This window comes from Adiantum capillus-veneris, chromosome 29, assembly GCF_014529385.1.
Source record: "Adiantum capillus-veneris isolate H3 chromosome 29, ASM1452938v2, whole genome shotgun sequence".
Taxonomy (NCBI): domain Eukaryota; kingdom Viridiplantae; phylum Streptophyta; class Polypodiopsida; order Polypodiales; family Pteridaceae; genus Adiantum; species Adiantum capillus-veneris.
In genome coordinates, this window is record NC_140959.1 from 83159587 (window position 1) to 83176577 (window position 16991).

Consider the following 16991-nt stretch of genomic DNA (forward strand, 5'->3'; position numbering starts at 1 on the left):
CATTAATTTTGAAATGGCCGAAGGCGATACAATAGGGACAGACTCGCCCTTAAGTTTTACATCGACTACAATGGTTCTGCCCTTCTCTATGGTCAATGTCGCTTTCCTCGCCCGATAGTCGACCACGGTATTGTTCTTGTGGTACCAAGGAATTCCCAAGAGGACATCACAACCTTCCAAAGGCATTATGTAGAAGTCCTCATGTCCCAAATAGCCCTGACAATGCAACCGAAGTTTGCCAACGACAGGTGTAATGGCTACGTCCCTATTGGGTGCCGCTAGAACTGCCTCTGCTAGTGGTCCCATCCGATCGGGAGTGATCTCGAGCCGCGCTGCCAATTCCGGTGAAATGAAGTTGGCCTTGGCTCCTCCATCAAAGAAGATCAGGGCTTCTTGGTCTTTCACTTTGCCCCAAGCTCGGCAAAGTTCTGTACTCTCAACCATCGTGATGGGATCAGTACCCACGCAATCTGGAACCAGTCCTGTTTTCGTCTTGTCTTTTCTTCCACGGTCCTCAGCTGCTCTCAAACTCTCAGGCCTCTCTTCGTCCTTGTCGTTCTGTTCTTTTTGTGCCTTTTTAGGGCACTTCGCGGAGATCTGCCCAGTTTCCCCGCATCCAAAGCACTTCCCCTCCTTTATGTAGCGAGCCCTCTCTTGAGGAGTAAGTTGGGGTCGAGCATCCTTTTCTTTCTGTTCTGGGTTGCTCTTTCTCTTTCTACTTTCATTTTTCGAAGTCTGTTCGGCTCTTTGTGTCATGATCTCATCTGTGGGGTAGGTAAGACTGCTAGCGTGAATGGCAAAACCCCGTTTCGCATGACTCATCAACTCCTGAATGGAAGCTGACTTTTGTTCTAAGCAGTGATCTCGGATCTCTGTAAGAAGACCCAAGGTAAACCGCTCAATCTGTTCCTTGAACGAGATCTTAAATGAAGAGGCGCGTAGAAAAGAGTTCATAATCTCTCACAATAAGCGTCCACTGTATCCTTCTTGGTCATCCGAAGATGGTTCCAAGCAGTTTGTATGTCGTGTTCATACTCTCAAGTCAGCCATGAAGAAATAAAAAGCCTTTTGAATTTCAGCCATTTAATTGGCACTGTCTTGTTTAATAGAAGCGAGGACCACCAAGTTCAAGCATTCCCCTTAGAGTAAGAGACAGCTCTCCGAATCTTGAGTGTCTGAGTAACACCCTCCTGAGAAAGCTATGTCAAACTCCTGTATAAAAGACAAATCTTTCGAAGCATCTCTATAACCAAAGAAAGTGTCAAATTTAATTGACAGCCCACCTTCCTTAAACTCTCGGACTTTCTTGCTTTTATCTTCCAGAAAGTCATACTGGTTGGCTTTATAAAAAGCATAAAAGATGTTGTCATCAAAGTCCGAACTATCTGAAGATGAGTCCTCTGCAGAACTGTCAACCACGGGGCGAGATTTAGGCTTCTTTGCCTTTTTCTTGCCCTTTCCGAAGCGTTGCTTTTTGCTTCGCTTTTTGCCTTTTCTATCTTCTTCGCTCGAGTCAGAGGAGCTATAAGAACTCGAAGAAGAAGAAGAAGAACTGGGTACTCCTTCAAATCGAACACGCTTCTTCTGCTTTCTTGCCTTTTCAAATGTAGAGTGAAGACCCAAATAACCCGAAAAGTAAGCGCCTTTCTTCTGCTTTTTGTCGTGCTTTTTAGTTTTGTTTTGCGCGTCAAAAAGCTGAGCAATTTGTGCATCAACCACCTCTTCTAATTCTTGCTCTGTGTACATCCTCGGAGTAGGAGGTTCCTTCAAGGCCGATTTGAGGGGTGGCTCTGTGGTCTGCCGCCACTGTGTGTGCACCTCATCAAAAGAAGTCTCGCTCATATATTTTGCAAATTTTGTGTCCTTCGCAAAATTGAGCATCATCTTTGTTGCGTCGCCGATCAATCGTTGACGCTCCATCTCTTCAAGCTCTGCTTGAGTAGGCCGAGGCGGGCCATACTTGCGTGAATCTTCGATGTGATCTCTTCCCGCATCGCCGGATGCAGAGGAAGTCGACTAATCTTTGCCTGAAGCCATAAGTGCCGCGAAAAGGGACCGGATTTCCCGTAGAAGAGAAATCGGCCTTGCTCTGATACCACTATAACAGACTTGGACACTCCAAGTCAGGAATCTACCGCGACAGCACAAATAATCACTTCAAAACAATTCACACTTCACAATTGATTCGACACTGGCCCGGCGGAGTTCTGTGCCTAGAGATATTGGCCCCGAAGACTGGCACCCCTTTCGGTATTTCTTTTTGTATTAATCTGTGTTCAACGTACAAGAGTGCGGGCAGGCGCTCACTCTCAGATTCTGCGTGCAGATGCTCCGAGTTGTGAGGCCCTGCCCACATATTTAAAGATTACAAGGGATGCTAAAAGCAGAGCCCAAAAGCTGTAAAATCGAAAGCTCTTCAAGAAATAAAGCAGAAGAGGTTTTCTCTCACAAGCCATACTTGGCAATAAAGCAAAACCTTGCTCTCTCTCTCTTACTCTTGCTTGCTTAGAGAAAAGCAGAAAAACTGCCACAAATTGCGTAGAAAAAAGCAAGCAAAAGCAGTACCATGATTTGCGGGCTTCCGTACAGCCTGCATCGTGTCAAATGCTCTGCGGGATGCCACGTCAGCAGTACGGCAGGCTCTCCGCCAGGGCTGTTTTCAGCAGTAGGCAGCCACGTCACCAGTTTGTGACAGCTGTTTTGTGGTTGTACTCTACCATAGTAAGGTAGTTTTTTCCTGACCGAGCTTTCAAGCCATGTTTGGCTCCAGGTTTTAACTTTTTGCTCATTCGATGGCCATATAGGCTCCTACGGGGTGGGAGAATTTTTCCCCAACCTTGGGACTTTTTCCCTAAGCCTTAGGGCCTTTCTTGCACTTATACTACCTCTTCCATATTTTAGCACCTATTTACTAGGTTGTGAGACTGGATGTGTGGGTCAGGCATTCTGGCTTAGACCCTATAGAGGGAGGAAGGGGGTCCTCTGTTGGAAACATATTTGGAGAGCCCTTTGTGGAGGAAGGGGGTCCTCTGTTGGAGACAGATTTGGAGAGCCCTTTGTGGGGCGCCCCCGTTGGGAAGCCACTTGGGTGGCAGCCAATAGTTCCCTTCCCTCCTCTCTTGCGTTTTCCTAAATCTGCCCTAGTGTTGTGTGTTGGGCGGCAACTCTACGCTGCACTTCTCTCCTCAGGGCAGTCTCACACACAGTTTTTGATCATGCAGTGGCCAAGTTTCTCATCCGATATCCACGGCAGATCTCGCCAAAAAGGAGATGCACAAGATCTACGCTCTCATAGTACGTAGCGGTAGTACCCACGCGGATGCCTTGCCTATAGTCTTGTGTGCAGGATCAAATAGCAATAGCAGTAACAGACTAGCAATTGTGTGCATAGAAACAAGGGAACGTTGAACAAAGGTCTAGGGACGGGGAACGGTCATTCCCATACAGGTACTGCACTCAGAATGGCTTGGAATAGACGGCAGAGCACTTGGCCAGCAGGGTTGCAGTGGACGCCGTTCCGAACAACGTTTGAAATGGACAGTTTCTTGAAACGGGCCAGCGAACAGCCAATTGACAGTTTTTTTGAGAAAATAGTCAGTTTTTTTGGGACTCTCCTAGCACCTTTTTAGGGCCATTTTCACCATGGCTTTGGGACTCGTTTAGGGCCACCTTAGGAGGCCCCCATAGCCTACAAAAGGAGGGCCTCAAGCTTGGTGACAATGTTGTCACTTGTTTCTTATGAGTCATGTTTCTTGTCTATTTTGGTGCAATTTAATGCTCAAAGTGTTGTTAGCAATTTGTTTCATCTTGGCATCTTCGAAACGAAACGAAATGAAATGCATCAAAACAACGAAACGATGCAACACACGAAACATTGCTTGTTACTATCAATGCATTTCCTAAACGTTTCCTCCTCTAGGCATCCCATTCGATGGGCATGAAGTGCAGAGGCAAAGCACTTCTGTCTTGGCACAAGCGTAGGAGAGCAGAGACCCCCATGTCCACTAGAGGGCAGCCGCACTTGTAGCCTTAAGGCACGTCCCCCCCCTCTCCCTCCCTCCCTCCCTCTTGCACCAGCTGAGCCATCGCAGGCTGCTGTAGACCTACCTCCCCTGCCGTTTTACCCACAGCTGCGCCAACTGTGCACACTACCATCGCACCTGCAGCTGCATATTGAAGTCTGCTCCATCACGGCAGGCAGCAGCACCCTCGTCTGTCAGCAGTCCAGCAGCTCTGCACCATCCCGATTGTCCAGCCTCCCCATCCAGTCCACCCAACCCCACGCCATTAGCCAACCCAACATGGAGGGGTTGGAGTGACCTTCCCCCCCACCTTCCCCTCCCCCCTCACCTTCCCCCCCTCTCTTCTTCCTTCACTATTGGAGGTCGCCATGACTTCTATGGAGGACCGACTCGAGAAAATCGAGGCGGGGCTCCATGCCCTTGTGAAGGAGAACAAGACTAAGACGGACTCCACACTCACTCACATCGAGAACAAGCTATTGAAGAAATGGAAGCAATGGAGAAGACCATCAAAAGCCTTGAGTTAGAGGATGCGAAACTCAAGGAGGAGATCATCTCCTTGAAGGAAGAAGTGGCCGCATCAAGAGAGCTCAAGGAAGAAGGAGAAATACAAGAAGCCGACAAGGTGGCCATTAAAGAAGAAATCACCAAGGAGCTCACCAAAGCAATGGAGGTCAAGATGGAAGCCACCAAGGAGGGATGGGTGGATGTAGTCCGTAACAAAATCAAAAAGGAAGTGAAGGAGGAGAAGAAGCATGAAGAGACACTATGGATGCACACCACCCTCGAAGAGAAGAAAATGCGAGAGGCCCGCATGCTTAATGTGCGGGTGAGCGGCATCAAGGAGGAAGGTGGGGCATCACAGGAGAGTGTTGGGCGCACGTTGTGTGCCAAGTTGGGATACACAACAACCCCCTTCACTAAAGCATGGAGAGTAGGGAAAGACCCGCAAAAGAGGGTCCTCATGCTACAATTCAAGGACCTCATGGACAAGATTGCCTTCTTAAAAAAGAGGATCGCATTGAGAGGATTGGCGGGAGAGCCAATATACATTGATGAGGACCTCACCAAAACCCAAGTGGAGCATCGAAAGCTTTGCATGCCAAAAATCATGCAAGCAAGGAGGGAGGGTAAGAAGGCATTCTATTGGGATGGGCGGATCTTTGTGGATGGCAAACCCATCGCATAGGGATTTGCGGCCTATGAGACTATGGAGACCATCAAGGAAGCGGCACCTTATGAGATCACCATTGGGGTATGGAATTGTGATGGTTGTTTATGGACTCAGCCAGGACGTCTAGAGGAGGTGATGGAGGGGAGGGATATCATCATGCTCACAGAGACACATGAGCGCCAGGAGAGAGGTCTCCCACATGTTCGCGGCTATCATTGGGAGTCTTCATTTAGGAGGTCCACAGGGAGGCAGCCAACATCATAGGGATCAGGAGGGATCGCCCTCCTAGTACGCAAAGAGCTACAGGACAGAGTCACAGTGATGAGCAGGGACACAGAGGCCCGCTTCATGTGGGTATGTATACAGTTAGCTCCGGATAGAGCCATCCATGTTGCACTATGCTATTTCCCTCCGCGCAGATCACATTTTGCAGAGCATGCAGAGACACAGCATGAGCCTACATTGGAGGGGGAGACTCTAGAGGAGGATGAGGAGGAGGAGAGTAGCTGAGGAGGAGGAGGGGCCACAGACACAGTCACCTTTCTCAATTCTATCAGAGGATATCCTTCACTACGCGGCATTGGGAGAGATCCGACTTGTAGGGGATTTCAATGCCCGCACACAAAGCCGACAGTGTGAGATATATGACTTCGATGACCCCACCTTACTACACACCATAGCAACAGAGGACGTGGGGCTAGGGCAGACCTCAGAGGATAGAGGGAGTGACTCCACCACATATGGGTCACACTTATTGGCATTGGGCTCAACACACCACCTCTTGATTTACAACGGGATGTCCCGTTGGCCGACATCGGGAGGGTATACGTGCTTCCAGAAAGGGGGCAAGATGGGGCATGGTGGCAGGAGAGGGTAGAGCATAGTGGATTACATTTTAGGCTCCATAGGGGCCATGGATATCATTAGCTCTTTCACCATCCCACCACGACCCATTGGGGCAGACCATACATACCTCAGTCTATCTATCAGGACTAGTTCACCCACAATACCTCCTCCTCCCTCCACACAGCATACCACTATACACTTCAGTGAGGAGCTATCAGAGATATACAGATACCATGTGTATGCAGGGATTCGACAGCTAGACCCAGACGCCCCACTCTCGACACTCACCAGTGAGCTGACTACCATTCTCCACTCTACGGCACTAGAGAGTTTCCCCTTTACCACACACTCTAGTGATACACCACGCCTTGGGACGATGCCCCAGAACAGATGGTATGACGACGAGTGCAGACAGCTATACCGGAGCCTCAGAGCACAGCATATCACTGGACAAATCTCAGAGAGACAGATGCACAGACAGATGGGCACTCTTACTAGACGTAAGAGGAGAGCCTTTGAGGAGACACAGTGGTGGGACATGTATCATACACTCACGAGCAGAGAGGCAGCAGTCTCCTGGAGAGACATGAGACAGCGGGCCCCCCCTACACCTATAGAAGACCCTGCAGTTTGGCATGCATATGCTGAGACACTATACCAGATGTCGGACCAGCCTCCCATCCCACACCCAGTGGAGCCCCGACCCACAGCTCCCACTCTATTTACCATAGACATGGTGAGACGAGGTATCCAGAGTTTACAGCACCGACGGGCGGCGGACCACACTCAGCTTTAGGGGGAGCACTTCATATATGCTGCACACACTTTGGCTCCACTGATTGCACATGTTTAGCAGGGCACTAGCAGAGGGATTTCCAGAGAGTTGGACTCTACACACCATAGTGCCTCTACACAAAGCTGGGGACCGTATGGATCCAGCTAACTACAGGACTATCATGATTGGCCATATGATGGCCAAGATCTATGGAGCAGTCTTAGAGTCTGAGTTGAGCAGATATGCAGAGACCGAGGGGATACGAGCACCTGAGCAAGCAGGCTTCCGACGTTCCTTCTCTACTGTGGATCATATCTTCACTCTCAGATGCCTGATAGAGCAGTCACGGAGCCGAGGGAGACACCTCTACTCTTGCTTTGTGGACTTCCGCAAAGCTTTTGACACAGTCCCTAGAGAGCGGCTGTTACAGCGCCTTATATCTCTGGGTATACCGCCCGACATGATATGGGCCATATATGCTTTGTATGAGAGAGTATCAGGCAGAGTCAGATGCCCTGGCGGACTTTCAGATAGCATCACTAGCACCATTGGGGTGAAGCAGGGTTGCCCGCTCTCCCCTACTCTCTTCGGATTATATATAGATGAGATAGCAGATTCCATCAGACAGAGTGGAGGAGCAGAGTGGAGGAGCAGGTGCCGACCTCTCAGGCACTCAGGTACATATTATGTTATATGCTGATGACATTGTTCTACTTGCAGAGTCACAGGAGGATCTACAGCTCCACATACAGGCTCTCGGCTCCTTTTGTACAGATAGAGGGGTGACAGTGAACCTTGGCAAGACCAAGGTTCTGATATTCCACACTTCAGGGATTGTTCGGAGGAGATCAGTCTTCCCCTTTGCAGATAGCCAGATTGAGGTGGTAGAGTCATATGTGTACTTGGGCATCACGTTCACTGTTAGGACGGGCCGTTTCTGCATGGCACAGGCTGCTAGAGACCGCACCACCCGAGCATACGCAGCGCTAGCTATGCTTGAGAGGGGCTGCCATCAGACACATTTTCAGGAGCCTCGCACGAAGAGCTGGTTATTTGACACCTTAGTCACTCCAGCCCTAATATATGCTGCCCCAGTATGGACCCCAGGTCTTTCAGAGCAGATGTGGAGCAGACTTGAGAGGCCACGGATACTGATGCTTGCCCGGATGATTCGGAGTAAGCCATCAGTTCCCCATGATATTGTGAGAGCAGAGTTTGGTGCTTCACCTATGGTAGTGGAGGCACTATTCCAGACTGTGGGATATCTTCATAGATTGAGAGACATGAGAGCAGACAGACTACCTCGCCTTGCTCTAGAGGCGTCTCGAGAGCTAGTAGACTCAGGAGATCAGAGGTCATGGTATGCCAATGTGAATAGGTGGCTTCAGACTTATGGTTACTCTATGGACAGATTGCCTCCTTCACAGTATGATCCAGATGCACCACGCCAGGTCCTCTCACACACTGAGAGGAACACAGTCATCAAGTATGAGCTCATACAGAGATACACAGAGCAGACCTGGATTACACCTTCGCGGCCACTGGCCACGAAGATGGCATACTACAAAGACCACTTCCTCACGCTCACTAAGGATGGGTTCATACAGCGGCCTAGATACATGGACATATATCTACCACATGGCACGAGGGTGGCCATTGGACAGCTCAGAGTATCATCACATCAGCTTGAGATAGAGAGTGGCAGAGTAGCCTGCATCCCACGAGAGGCCAAGCTATGCAGATTGTGCTGACAGGAGGTAGAGTGTGAGAGCCACTTCCTGTGCAGATGTCCCCACTATGCTGAGATCAGATCACGCTACCCCATCCTGTTTGATAGACCGAGAGTTTCACTACAGTCAGTGATGACATCATTGGATCAAAGGCTGTTGGGGAGACTCTTGATAGAGATGCACCAGCATAGAGAGCGGGCCCTTGAGATGGGGGAGGGTAGAGCTGAGGACAGACAGACACAGCTCACGGATTACTTCCAGGCTCTAGCACCTACACAGACGCAGCCACAGCCACCCACATACAAGGGGATGACTCTAGCACGAGCTGAGGAGGCCAGAGCTAGACGGAGACCACGGCTACCAAGATATCGCTCTCGAGCATCCAAGAGACATAGGAGAGAGGTTCAGGCCATCAGGGCATGACATGAAGCCCACATTCAGAGCAGAGCAGAGCAGACGCTTGACCTAGCTCACATAGCTAGACTCATCACATCAGGCTCGCGGATGTACCAGATACTATACCCTACCCTCACCACTGGCTGGAGCTGACTCAGTCACATACACCCTACACCCTCCTCCCTCCTATCACAGTTCTATATTCTATCATGTATACCGGATGTTTTGTTATTACCCGGTCACACTACATTTTGTACACCGGATGCTTTGTTATTACCTAGTCACACACCCCATTGTATATACCGAATTTCCCATTATCACCCGGTCACACCCCACATTTTTGTTACTTTACACGCACACAGGATATCCAGCGGATATATACTTTGTACATTGATTTGTCTCATAGGCTAGTTCTCTTTGGCCTTTTGAAGACGTAAATAAAATCTCTCTCTCTCTCTCTCTCTCTCTCTCTCTCTCTCTCTCTCTCTCTCTCTCTCTCTTGTTCTTTCTTGATGCCAGGAGGATAAATCTAGGAGTCATTGCCCATGTGGAGACCGAGTCAATGGTCTCGTGAGCAAGAGCAAGGGCACTAGCAGTAGCTATTGTGTGTACCTTGGGTCTCTCCATTGAGGTATGTCAGATGATAGATCTATGTCGGACCACCCTTGGTCACTTGTGTTTGAAGTTTGTAATCAGCATGGAGAGCCTTTCCCACAGATCTCTCTCTCTGATTCTCAGATGTTTTGTCGCTGCTTTCTACCTTAGTGTATGTTGCCTTGTTCATGTATGTGGCATTGCAGGTGTTCTCTAGTATCAAAGGATCTTATCAAAGTCAAGCCAGATTGGGGTTTACGTATCCACCGGATTGGAGGCTAGTTCTTGTCTTCACTACATCTTCCGCTGCCTATTCTGACACATTTTACATTGGATTTCACCTCCTAGTCCACATTTTACATTAAACTCATCCAAAGGTCAATCACTAGCCTCCACAACATGTTTGACATTTCATAACATCAAACTTCTCCAGTTGTACCATGGACTCGTTATTCAGAGATAATATGATGCAGACATTCATCTCTCATGAAGTCTCACGAACAGAGTACCGTTAGCTAAATACCTCGAGTGTGCTAAAGAACACAACCATGACTACTTATGTTCACATAGGAGTCGATCTTTTGACAAGGGAGTGGAATACTCCCCACTATGCAGCAAGCACTGCACTAGGTAAACTACTCAAACGGTCTCACTGAGCTTTTCCACAGAAGCTTCAAAACGAAAAGTCTATAGGTATGAATCCCAAACTTGAGGGGTATTCTTCTAATTGACCGGCTTCTCCATCCAAATTATTTGGCATCAAGATTCAGTCTTTGCCCACCTCCAAATAATTCAAAAGATCTACAAGTTCACCTTTACAGAGTTCACCACTCAAGAGTTGCAGCCCAGTAAAAGTCCTTGGAGACTACAAGTTGGATTTGTCGTAATCCTTCTTTTCCTTCAATATCATTTGTCAGTTGCTTTCATCAATTCTAGCTCCTTTGTCCAAAAAGTTCTTGTATGTCCATCTTTCCTAATCCAAAAGTCCTTAATACATAGCAACCAAATTACAGGACAGGACGTTCAATACGCGACGTACAATACGCGTACTAGACGTATTTTTTCGAATCAAAAACAAAATACCCTCAACTTTTTTTTAGATATGATACTTTAGTGAGGACATATGAAGCAGGATCATGCACTTCTTCAATGACTCTGCAATGTTTAACCATAGTATACATAAACAAGCACCATGAAGCTCGAAAATACACTTCATCAACTAGCAAAAGACATTAGAATAGAATACATTTTAAGCAAAAGAAACGTTAGAATAGAAAACACTATGAGACGTATTGTACGTTTTGATACGGAACGTCTCCTCGTATTCTAAATAAAATACGCGTATTTTAGCTTCTATGCCTTAATATATTGTATAAATATGATTTGCATCAACCTTTCATAGGCTCTTGGGACATACATCCTTGGCATGTGCCTTTTGACACACTCACATATGAGTGTACCGCAACCAATTAATGGAAACCACTTTGCATGTAACCCATGTAATTCTTGCTTGACTTGGCTTCTTGCATACATGACCAAATCAATCCTTTGCTCTTAGATCTGCAAAAGTTGTCTATGTCTACGTCGTAAGGTGTCTCCCATCAGCTATAACGTGCCTATCATCCATGTCCTTTGTGGACCCTCAAAAGAAGAGGCCCATTTTCCTTGTCTTCTTCTGTTTCTACTGTCTACATGTGTGATCCTCTGATCGCAGTACCTCCTAGTGCTAGATCTATTATACCGCTACGTTGAACACATGTGCAATCTTCCTTGTCACAGAAGTGATGGCGTGGCATGTCTATTAAAGAAGATTGGTTTTAGCGTTTCCCACCCTCCCCCCCCCCAAAAAAAGGGACATGGCACATTGTTCGGAAGCCCAAAAATCATGTCGTATTTTTAAGGACCCGAGAATCACAACGGATTTTTGGGGACCTGAAAATCATGGCAGATCTTTAGGAGTGCTAACGTGGAAGCCTACTCACGCAGAAAAATGGTTTTCAACGCAAGCTTTTGTATTTGATGCTTTTCAAGACCTGGGGCCTCTAAATAAGTTCCTTAGGGGAGTTCTCTACCAGATTTAGCACATGCAATTGCAAGCCGACTCTCCCCAAGGGTTTTACCTTTGCCAAGAGCAGTATAAAAGAAATACCGAAAGGCTCGCCAAGATCTTGGGGCCAATGCATCAAGGAGTGGAAAAATGCCACTCCGTGTCTACCATCTGGATTCTCTCTCTCTGTTCAATTGTGTTTGAAGTGCTAAAGTTTGTTCAAGTTCTACCTTTTCAGTTGGCACGTGGTGCCCTCTACTGTCACGTGACACATCCAACCCTATGTGTCCGTGGACAAAAGCTACAGCATGATCAGGGTTCAGTCAGTCCAATCAAGTCTAGATTAGAAGTGATCTGGCACTTTTGTGAGTCTATTCGTAGACCGTGCATGCCCAGTCACTTAGGATAGATGCATATCCTCTGGTTGCACACAGCATGATCATCAGTATTCCCTTCAGAATCCATCAGATTCAGTCAGGGAAATTTTCCAGTGCATTTAGCCTATTTTCCCTATTTTTGATATTTTTACTTATTATTTTTAAGTGACTTTCCAACAAAAGTAGGTAGGGCAATTTTGCTAAGTTAATATATAAGCAAACCCAAGTTAGCACTTTTTGGCAGAAGAGGCAGCAGGAGCACACGCTTAACAGGCACCTTCTCAGCAGAACCCCAACAGGAACCATTGGCGTTTTTGGTTTCCCCCACCTTCGCCACACATATGCCCCAGCGTTTTCCCCTTGAATGATCACCATCCTCTCCAGTCCCCTAGCGTTTGCAGATCCCCCCAATCGCCAGCAGAAGCACACATTAGCCCCAGCGTTTTCCCCTTGCATGATCACCATCCTCTCCAGTCCCCTAGCGTTTGCAGATCCCCCCAATCGCCAGCAGAAGTCCCAAATTTGGCCTAGCGTTTTACTAACGCTACACATCAGCATCAGCGTTTTTGGTTTTCAGCCCATTCCGCAGCACAACAGCAGCGTTTTCAGCCTTCTTGGACAGCAGACAATTCAGCCCTAGTTGGATGTAGAAGAACCCCCATTTTCAGCCATAAAAACGCAGCCAAAACAGTCATTTTCAGCCACCCAAAACAACCCAAAGATTTGCAGATTTTCGGCAGTTAGAAGACCTCAGATTCATCAAGGACATTGCCCTCCTCATCAAACTCAGGGTCAGGCTCAGCATATGTCAACTCTGGTACAAGCACCTCTGCACCACAAGCCTCCTCAGGCATATCAGCAATCTCTGCATGGATGAGCCGGACAGCTTCATTCGCTCGCCTGCGAATGGAGCGAATAGGAAGCTTCCCCTTGCGAATACTCTCTCGTCTCACAGTGTCTGGATCTCCTCCCACCGTGCGTAGAGGAAGGCTAAGAGCTCGTGCACGTGATCTAGTCACACGACGATCCACGCTCTCGAGCTCTCTATGCAGCTCTCTGAGAATCTGCTCCTGCTCGTCTCTAATCTGTCGGTCCACCTCCTCTGGTCTAGGATCATCTACCATTTTCAGCTCTGTCGCATCAACCTGTTGAAGAGTAAAATAAAGTTAAACTGACTTATTTATGGCATATGCTTGCAGGTTGAGTTTACAGTGGCCAACATCAAGGTAATTACCTGTTTGGGTTGCCCCAAAGAATGGTAACTCCGCACGAGCCTCATGTTGGCTCTGCAATACACCAACTTCTCCAACTGAGAAGTGCTAAGGCGATTTCGAATCTTCGTGTGTATGAGAGAGTAAGCACTCCAATTGCGCTCACATGCTCCAGCCGGGCAATCCTGCTCAGTGATCAAGCAAGAGCGCAATCATCAGCAAGAGAGTGACAAGTGTCAAGTAATATAAAGATGAAGTTAGAAGTTTAAAATGATATATACAATGTAATCATGGATGGCAGTTTCCTAACCTGGGAAAGGATACGAAGAGCAATGCGTGAGAGGTTGGGAAGACCAACTCTCCCATACGAGTGCCACCACGTCAAAGGATACTTTGTGGCTTCCTTCCTCAAAGAAACTGCTCTCGTGAAAGAAGCGCCAATGCCATTCATGTAGTTGGTGAATTTCTTCTCTATCCCAAGCTGATCATCCTCTGAAAACATGAGCCCAACATACTCTGATTGTTTTGTGCTAAGCAAGGTATGTGTCGTCTGCGTATGTCTGCCCAACCATCTGAGATAATGGTGCATCCAAACTCCTTCCATCCAGCTTTCACAGGCGTAAGCGCCTTGTCAATTAAGGCCTTTTTTTCATCTAACATAGTGGTGCGCATCTTTGTGTAATCAAGACCTGTCCATGTCTCAGTAGGCCCCACCTGTGCAATGGCTTTTACCATTCTTTTCCACTGATCTGCGCGCAAAACATTGAAAGATATGTTGCACTCAATAAGAGTGCGACATATCTCCATCTCTGCCACCCTCTGACGCTCTTTCACCCAAGCCTGAGAAGAGATGCGACTAGGCAAAGTGGTCTGCGTTGATGTTTCAGATGTACCTTTTTCACGTGGCAAGGAATCCTCACCTTCACCACCAACACGTGCTCTCTTCCTGGAAGTAGGGGGTTGCATGGAGGCCGAACCTCCTCCAACCTCTGTCTCCGCACCTAAAGACTCCAGCTCTCCAACAAAAGCATCATGTAAAGCATCCTGTGTGCTGGGAGCACCTCTCAAAGCAGGAGCACCAACATGAAAATACTCTTGAATAAGTTGCTCCCTCAAAGGTGGTGGTATTTTCTCACATGCACCAATCTAATCAGTGCACCCGATGCTTGTCAAGTGCTTTTTGACTCGCGTAATAGTGCTAGTGTATTGGTCCCCACAATACTTGCATTGCCATAAGCGTGTACTAGAACCTTGCTGAGAAGTGGTCGTGATGATCCTCAAAACATTGGTGTGGAGCGACCAATTGGGGTTGGTTTTACGCGGCATAATGAATCCTGCACATTGCAAATGCAAAAGAGTGCACGCACATGAGAAGTACGGAGTGCGAGAGAAGAGTACGGAGTGCATGGTGGCAGAAGCAGTACCTTTTCACGCGCGTAGCTCGGCTCTGCAGGACTCTGTGCACTGCTCTGCAGACTTCTCTGTAACAGAACAGAGACTCTTTTGCTACAGTGGTCGATTAAAAAAGCCTAAGGCTTCCCCCCTTCACACTAATAAGCCTAACTGGAAGCACTCCCTAGCGGAATTTGTCCGAGCAAAAAACGCCCAAAATTTTTTTTATGCCGTACTGTACCGTACGGTACGTGCTGTACCGTACCGTACGGTTGTACCGTACGGAAAGGTACCATACGTACGTACGGATTCTACTATGCCAGGGAATTCCCAAGAGGACATCACAACCTTCCAAAGGCATTATGTAGAAGTCCTCGTGCCCCAAATACCCCTGAGCATGCAACCGAAGTTTGCCAATGACAAGTGTAATGGCTACGTCCCTGTCGGATGCCGCTAGAACTACCTCTGCTAGTGGTCCCATCCGATCGGGTGTGATCTCGAGCCACGCCGCCAATTCAGGTGAAATGAAGTTGGCCTTGGCTCCTCCATCAAAGAAGATCAGGGCTTCTTCGTCTTTCACTTTGCCCCATGCTCGGCAAAGTTCTGTACTCTCGTCCATCGTGCTTGGGTCAGTACCCACGCAATCTGGAACCAGTCCTGTTTTCATCTTGCCTTTTCGTCCACGTTCCTCGGCTGCTCTCGAACCTTCACGCTTGTCTTCATCCTTGTCGCTCTTTTCTTTCGGTGCCTTTTTAGGGCACTTCGCGAAGATGTGCCCAGTTTCCCCGCATCTAAAGCACTTCCCCTCTTTGATGTAAAGAGCTCTCTCTTGAGCAGTGAGTTTGGGTCGTGCATCCTTTTCTTTCTTTTCTAGGTTGCTCTTCCTCTTTCAACTTTCATTTTTCGAAGTTTGTTCGGTCCTCTAGGTCATGATTTCATCCGTGGGGTAGGTCAAACTGCCTGAATGAATGGCAAAACCCCGTTTCGCATGACTCATCAATTCCTGAGTGGAATCTGACTTTTGCTCTAAGCAATGATCTCGGATCTCTGTAGGAAGACCCAAGGTAAACCGCTCAGTCTGTTCTTTGAACGAGATCTTCTTAAATGAAGAGACTGGTAGAAAAGAACTCCAGAATCTCTCGCAATAAGCGTCCAATGTATCCTTCTTGGTCATCCGAAGATGGTTCCAAGTGGTTCGTATGTCGCTTTCGTCCTCTCAAGTCAACCAAGAAGAAAGAAAAGCCTCACCGGAACGGCCGGTCGAGAACAGATCGGAATCGCTGGGAACGGACCGGAACAGTGGGCAACGGACAGTCCTCCAACGGCCATAAACGGGCAAAAACGAACAGATTCTGGGTGTCTTTTTTCTGGCAGCCCTTATAAATTGCCCCCCCTCACCCCTTTCATTTACAAGTGCAACAAGCTCTCAAGCTCTCTCTTTCCCTTGCTCTCAAGCTCTACCCTCAAGCTCTCAAGCTCTTTCCCTTCGGCTTGCCCTCAAGGCTTCAAGCTCTCTCCCCCTTGATCTCGACTCTCAAGAAGTGAAGCCTCCCTCTCAAGCTCTCACGGACTCACGGAGTCAAGCCTCTCTCTCAAGATCTCCCTCTCAATTTTCAAACCCTCAAGGATCAAGCTCTCTCTTTCTCCGATAATCCAATTATCCATGGCCTCTTCTTCTCGTACAACCCCCTCCGTTCATGCAGGCAACACTAAAAAGCAAAGAAATGGTTGTGGTGGGACGAAGTGACCTCGGAGGGCACCTTGTCGGTGGCGAGAGGTTCTCATGAATGGGCATGCAAACTATGCTCTTACACGCGGAAAGGGGGCATGACAAAGTGAGGGCACACTTTCTTCGAGTGTCGGGACATGAGTGAGATTTTGCACCAATGTAACCATCGAGAGGAGGAAGGAGCTTGAGGAAATGGATTGGCATTATTTGGGTGTATTTTAAGCCTCCCGTTCCGTGATGTTTCTGTTTCGGACTCGTACCCATTCCCCCGTTCCTCGGCAGGGAGACCCGTCGCCGTTCCTGTTCCACGTTCCAGGTAACTATGGCATATATACCAACCTCAATAAATTGCCCTACCTAGACTTTGACAAATAAGTAGCCTAAATACCTAAAAGCCAAAATAAATAATGGGATCACATTGGGCAATTCACTTGAGATTTAAAACTCTAACACCCTCTCTCCAGCTCATAGTGGACATAAATTAAATAGTGAGACCAACTCGATGAAGAAGCTACCATGGACACCCCAGCAACAGCTCCTTGTTGGATACACCTTGGATTGGCTACCCTCAACTTTGTACCTTAGAAGAATGCCATCTTGAGCATCGGTTTCCTTTCTAGAAAAATTGAATTGTAGACCATACTACGTCCAAGAATCCCCATTTCTGAACCGTGAACATATCACGTCCAAAATACTCT

The 16991-nt window shown here is 47.8% G+C and overlaps 2 protein-coding genes across 2 annotated transcripts in view; both read right to left on the bottom strand.

The window, feature by feature from the left end:
• LOC147419494 (gamma carbonic anhydrase 1, mitochondrial-like) overlaps positions 1-16991 on the bottom strand; it is an 86009-nt gene that overhangs the window by 49549 nt on the left and 19469 nt on the right. The gene's annotated exons all lie outside the window — the stretch shown is intronic.
• LOC147419495 (uncharacterized) lies at positions 12485-13586 on the bottom strand. Its single transcript, XM_086506252.1, has 2 exons — positions 13196-13586; positions 12485-13106 (listed from the first exon to the last, which is right to left on the bottom strand). The coding sequence occupies exons 1-2, from the start codon at positions 13238-13240 to the stop codon at positions 12702-12704; spliced, it is 450 nt and encodes a 149-aa protein (XP_086362378.1). The 5' UTR covers positions 13241-13586; the 3' UTR covers positions 12485-12701.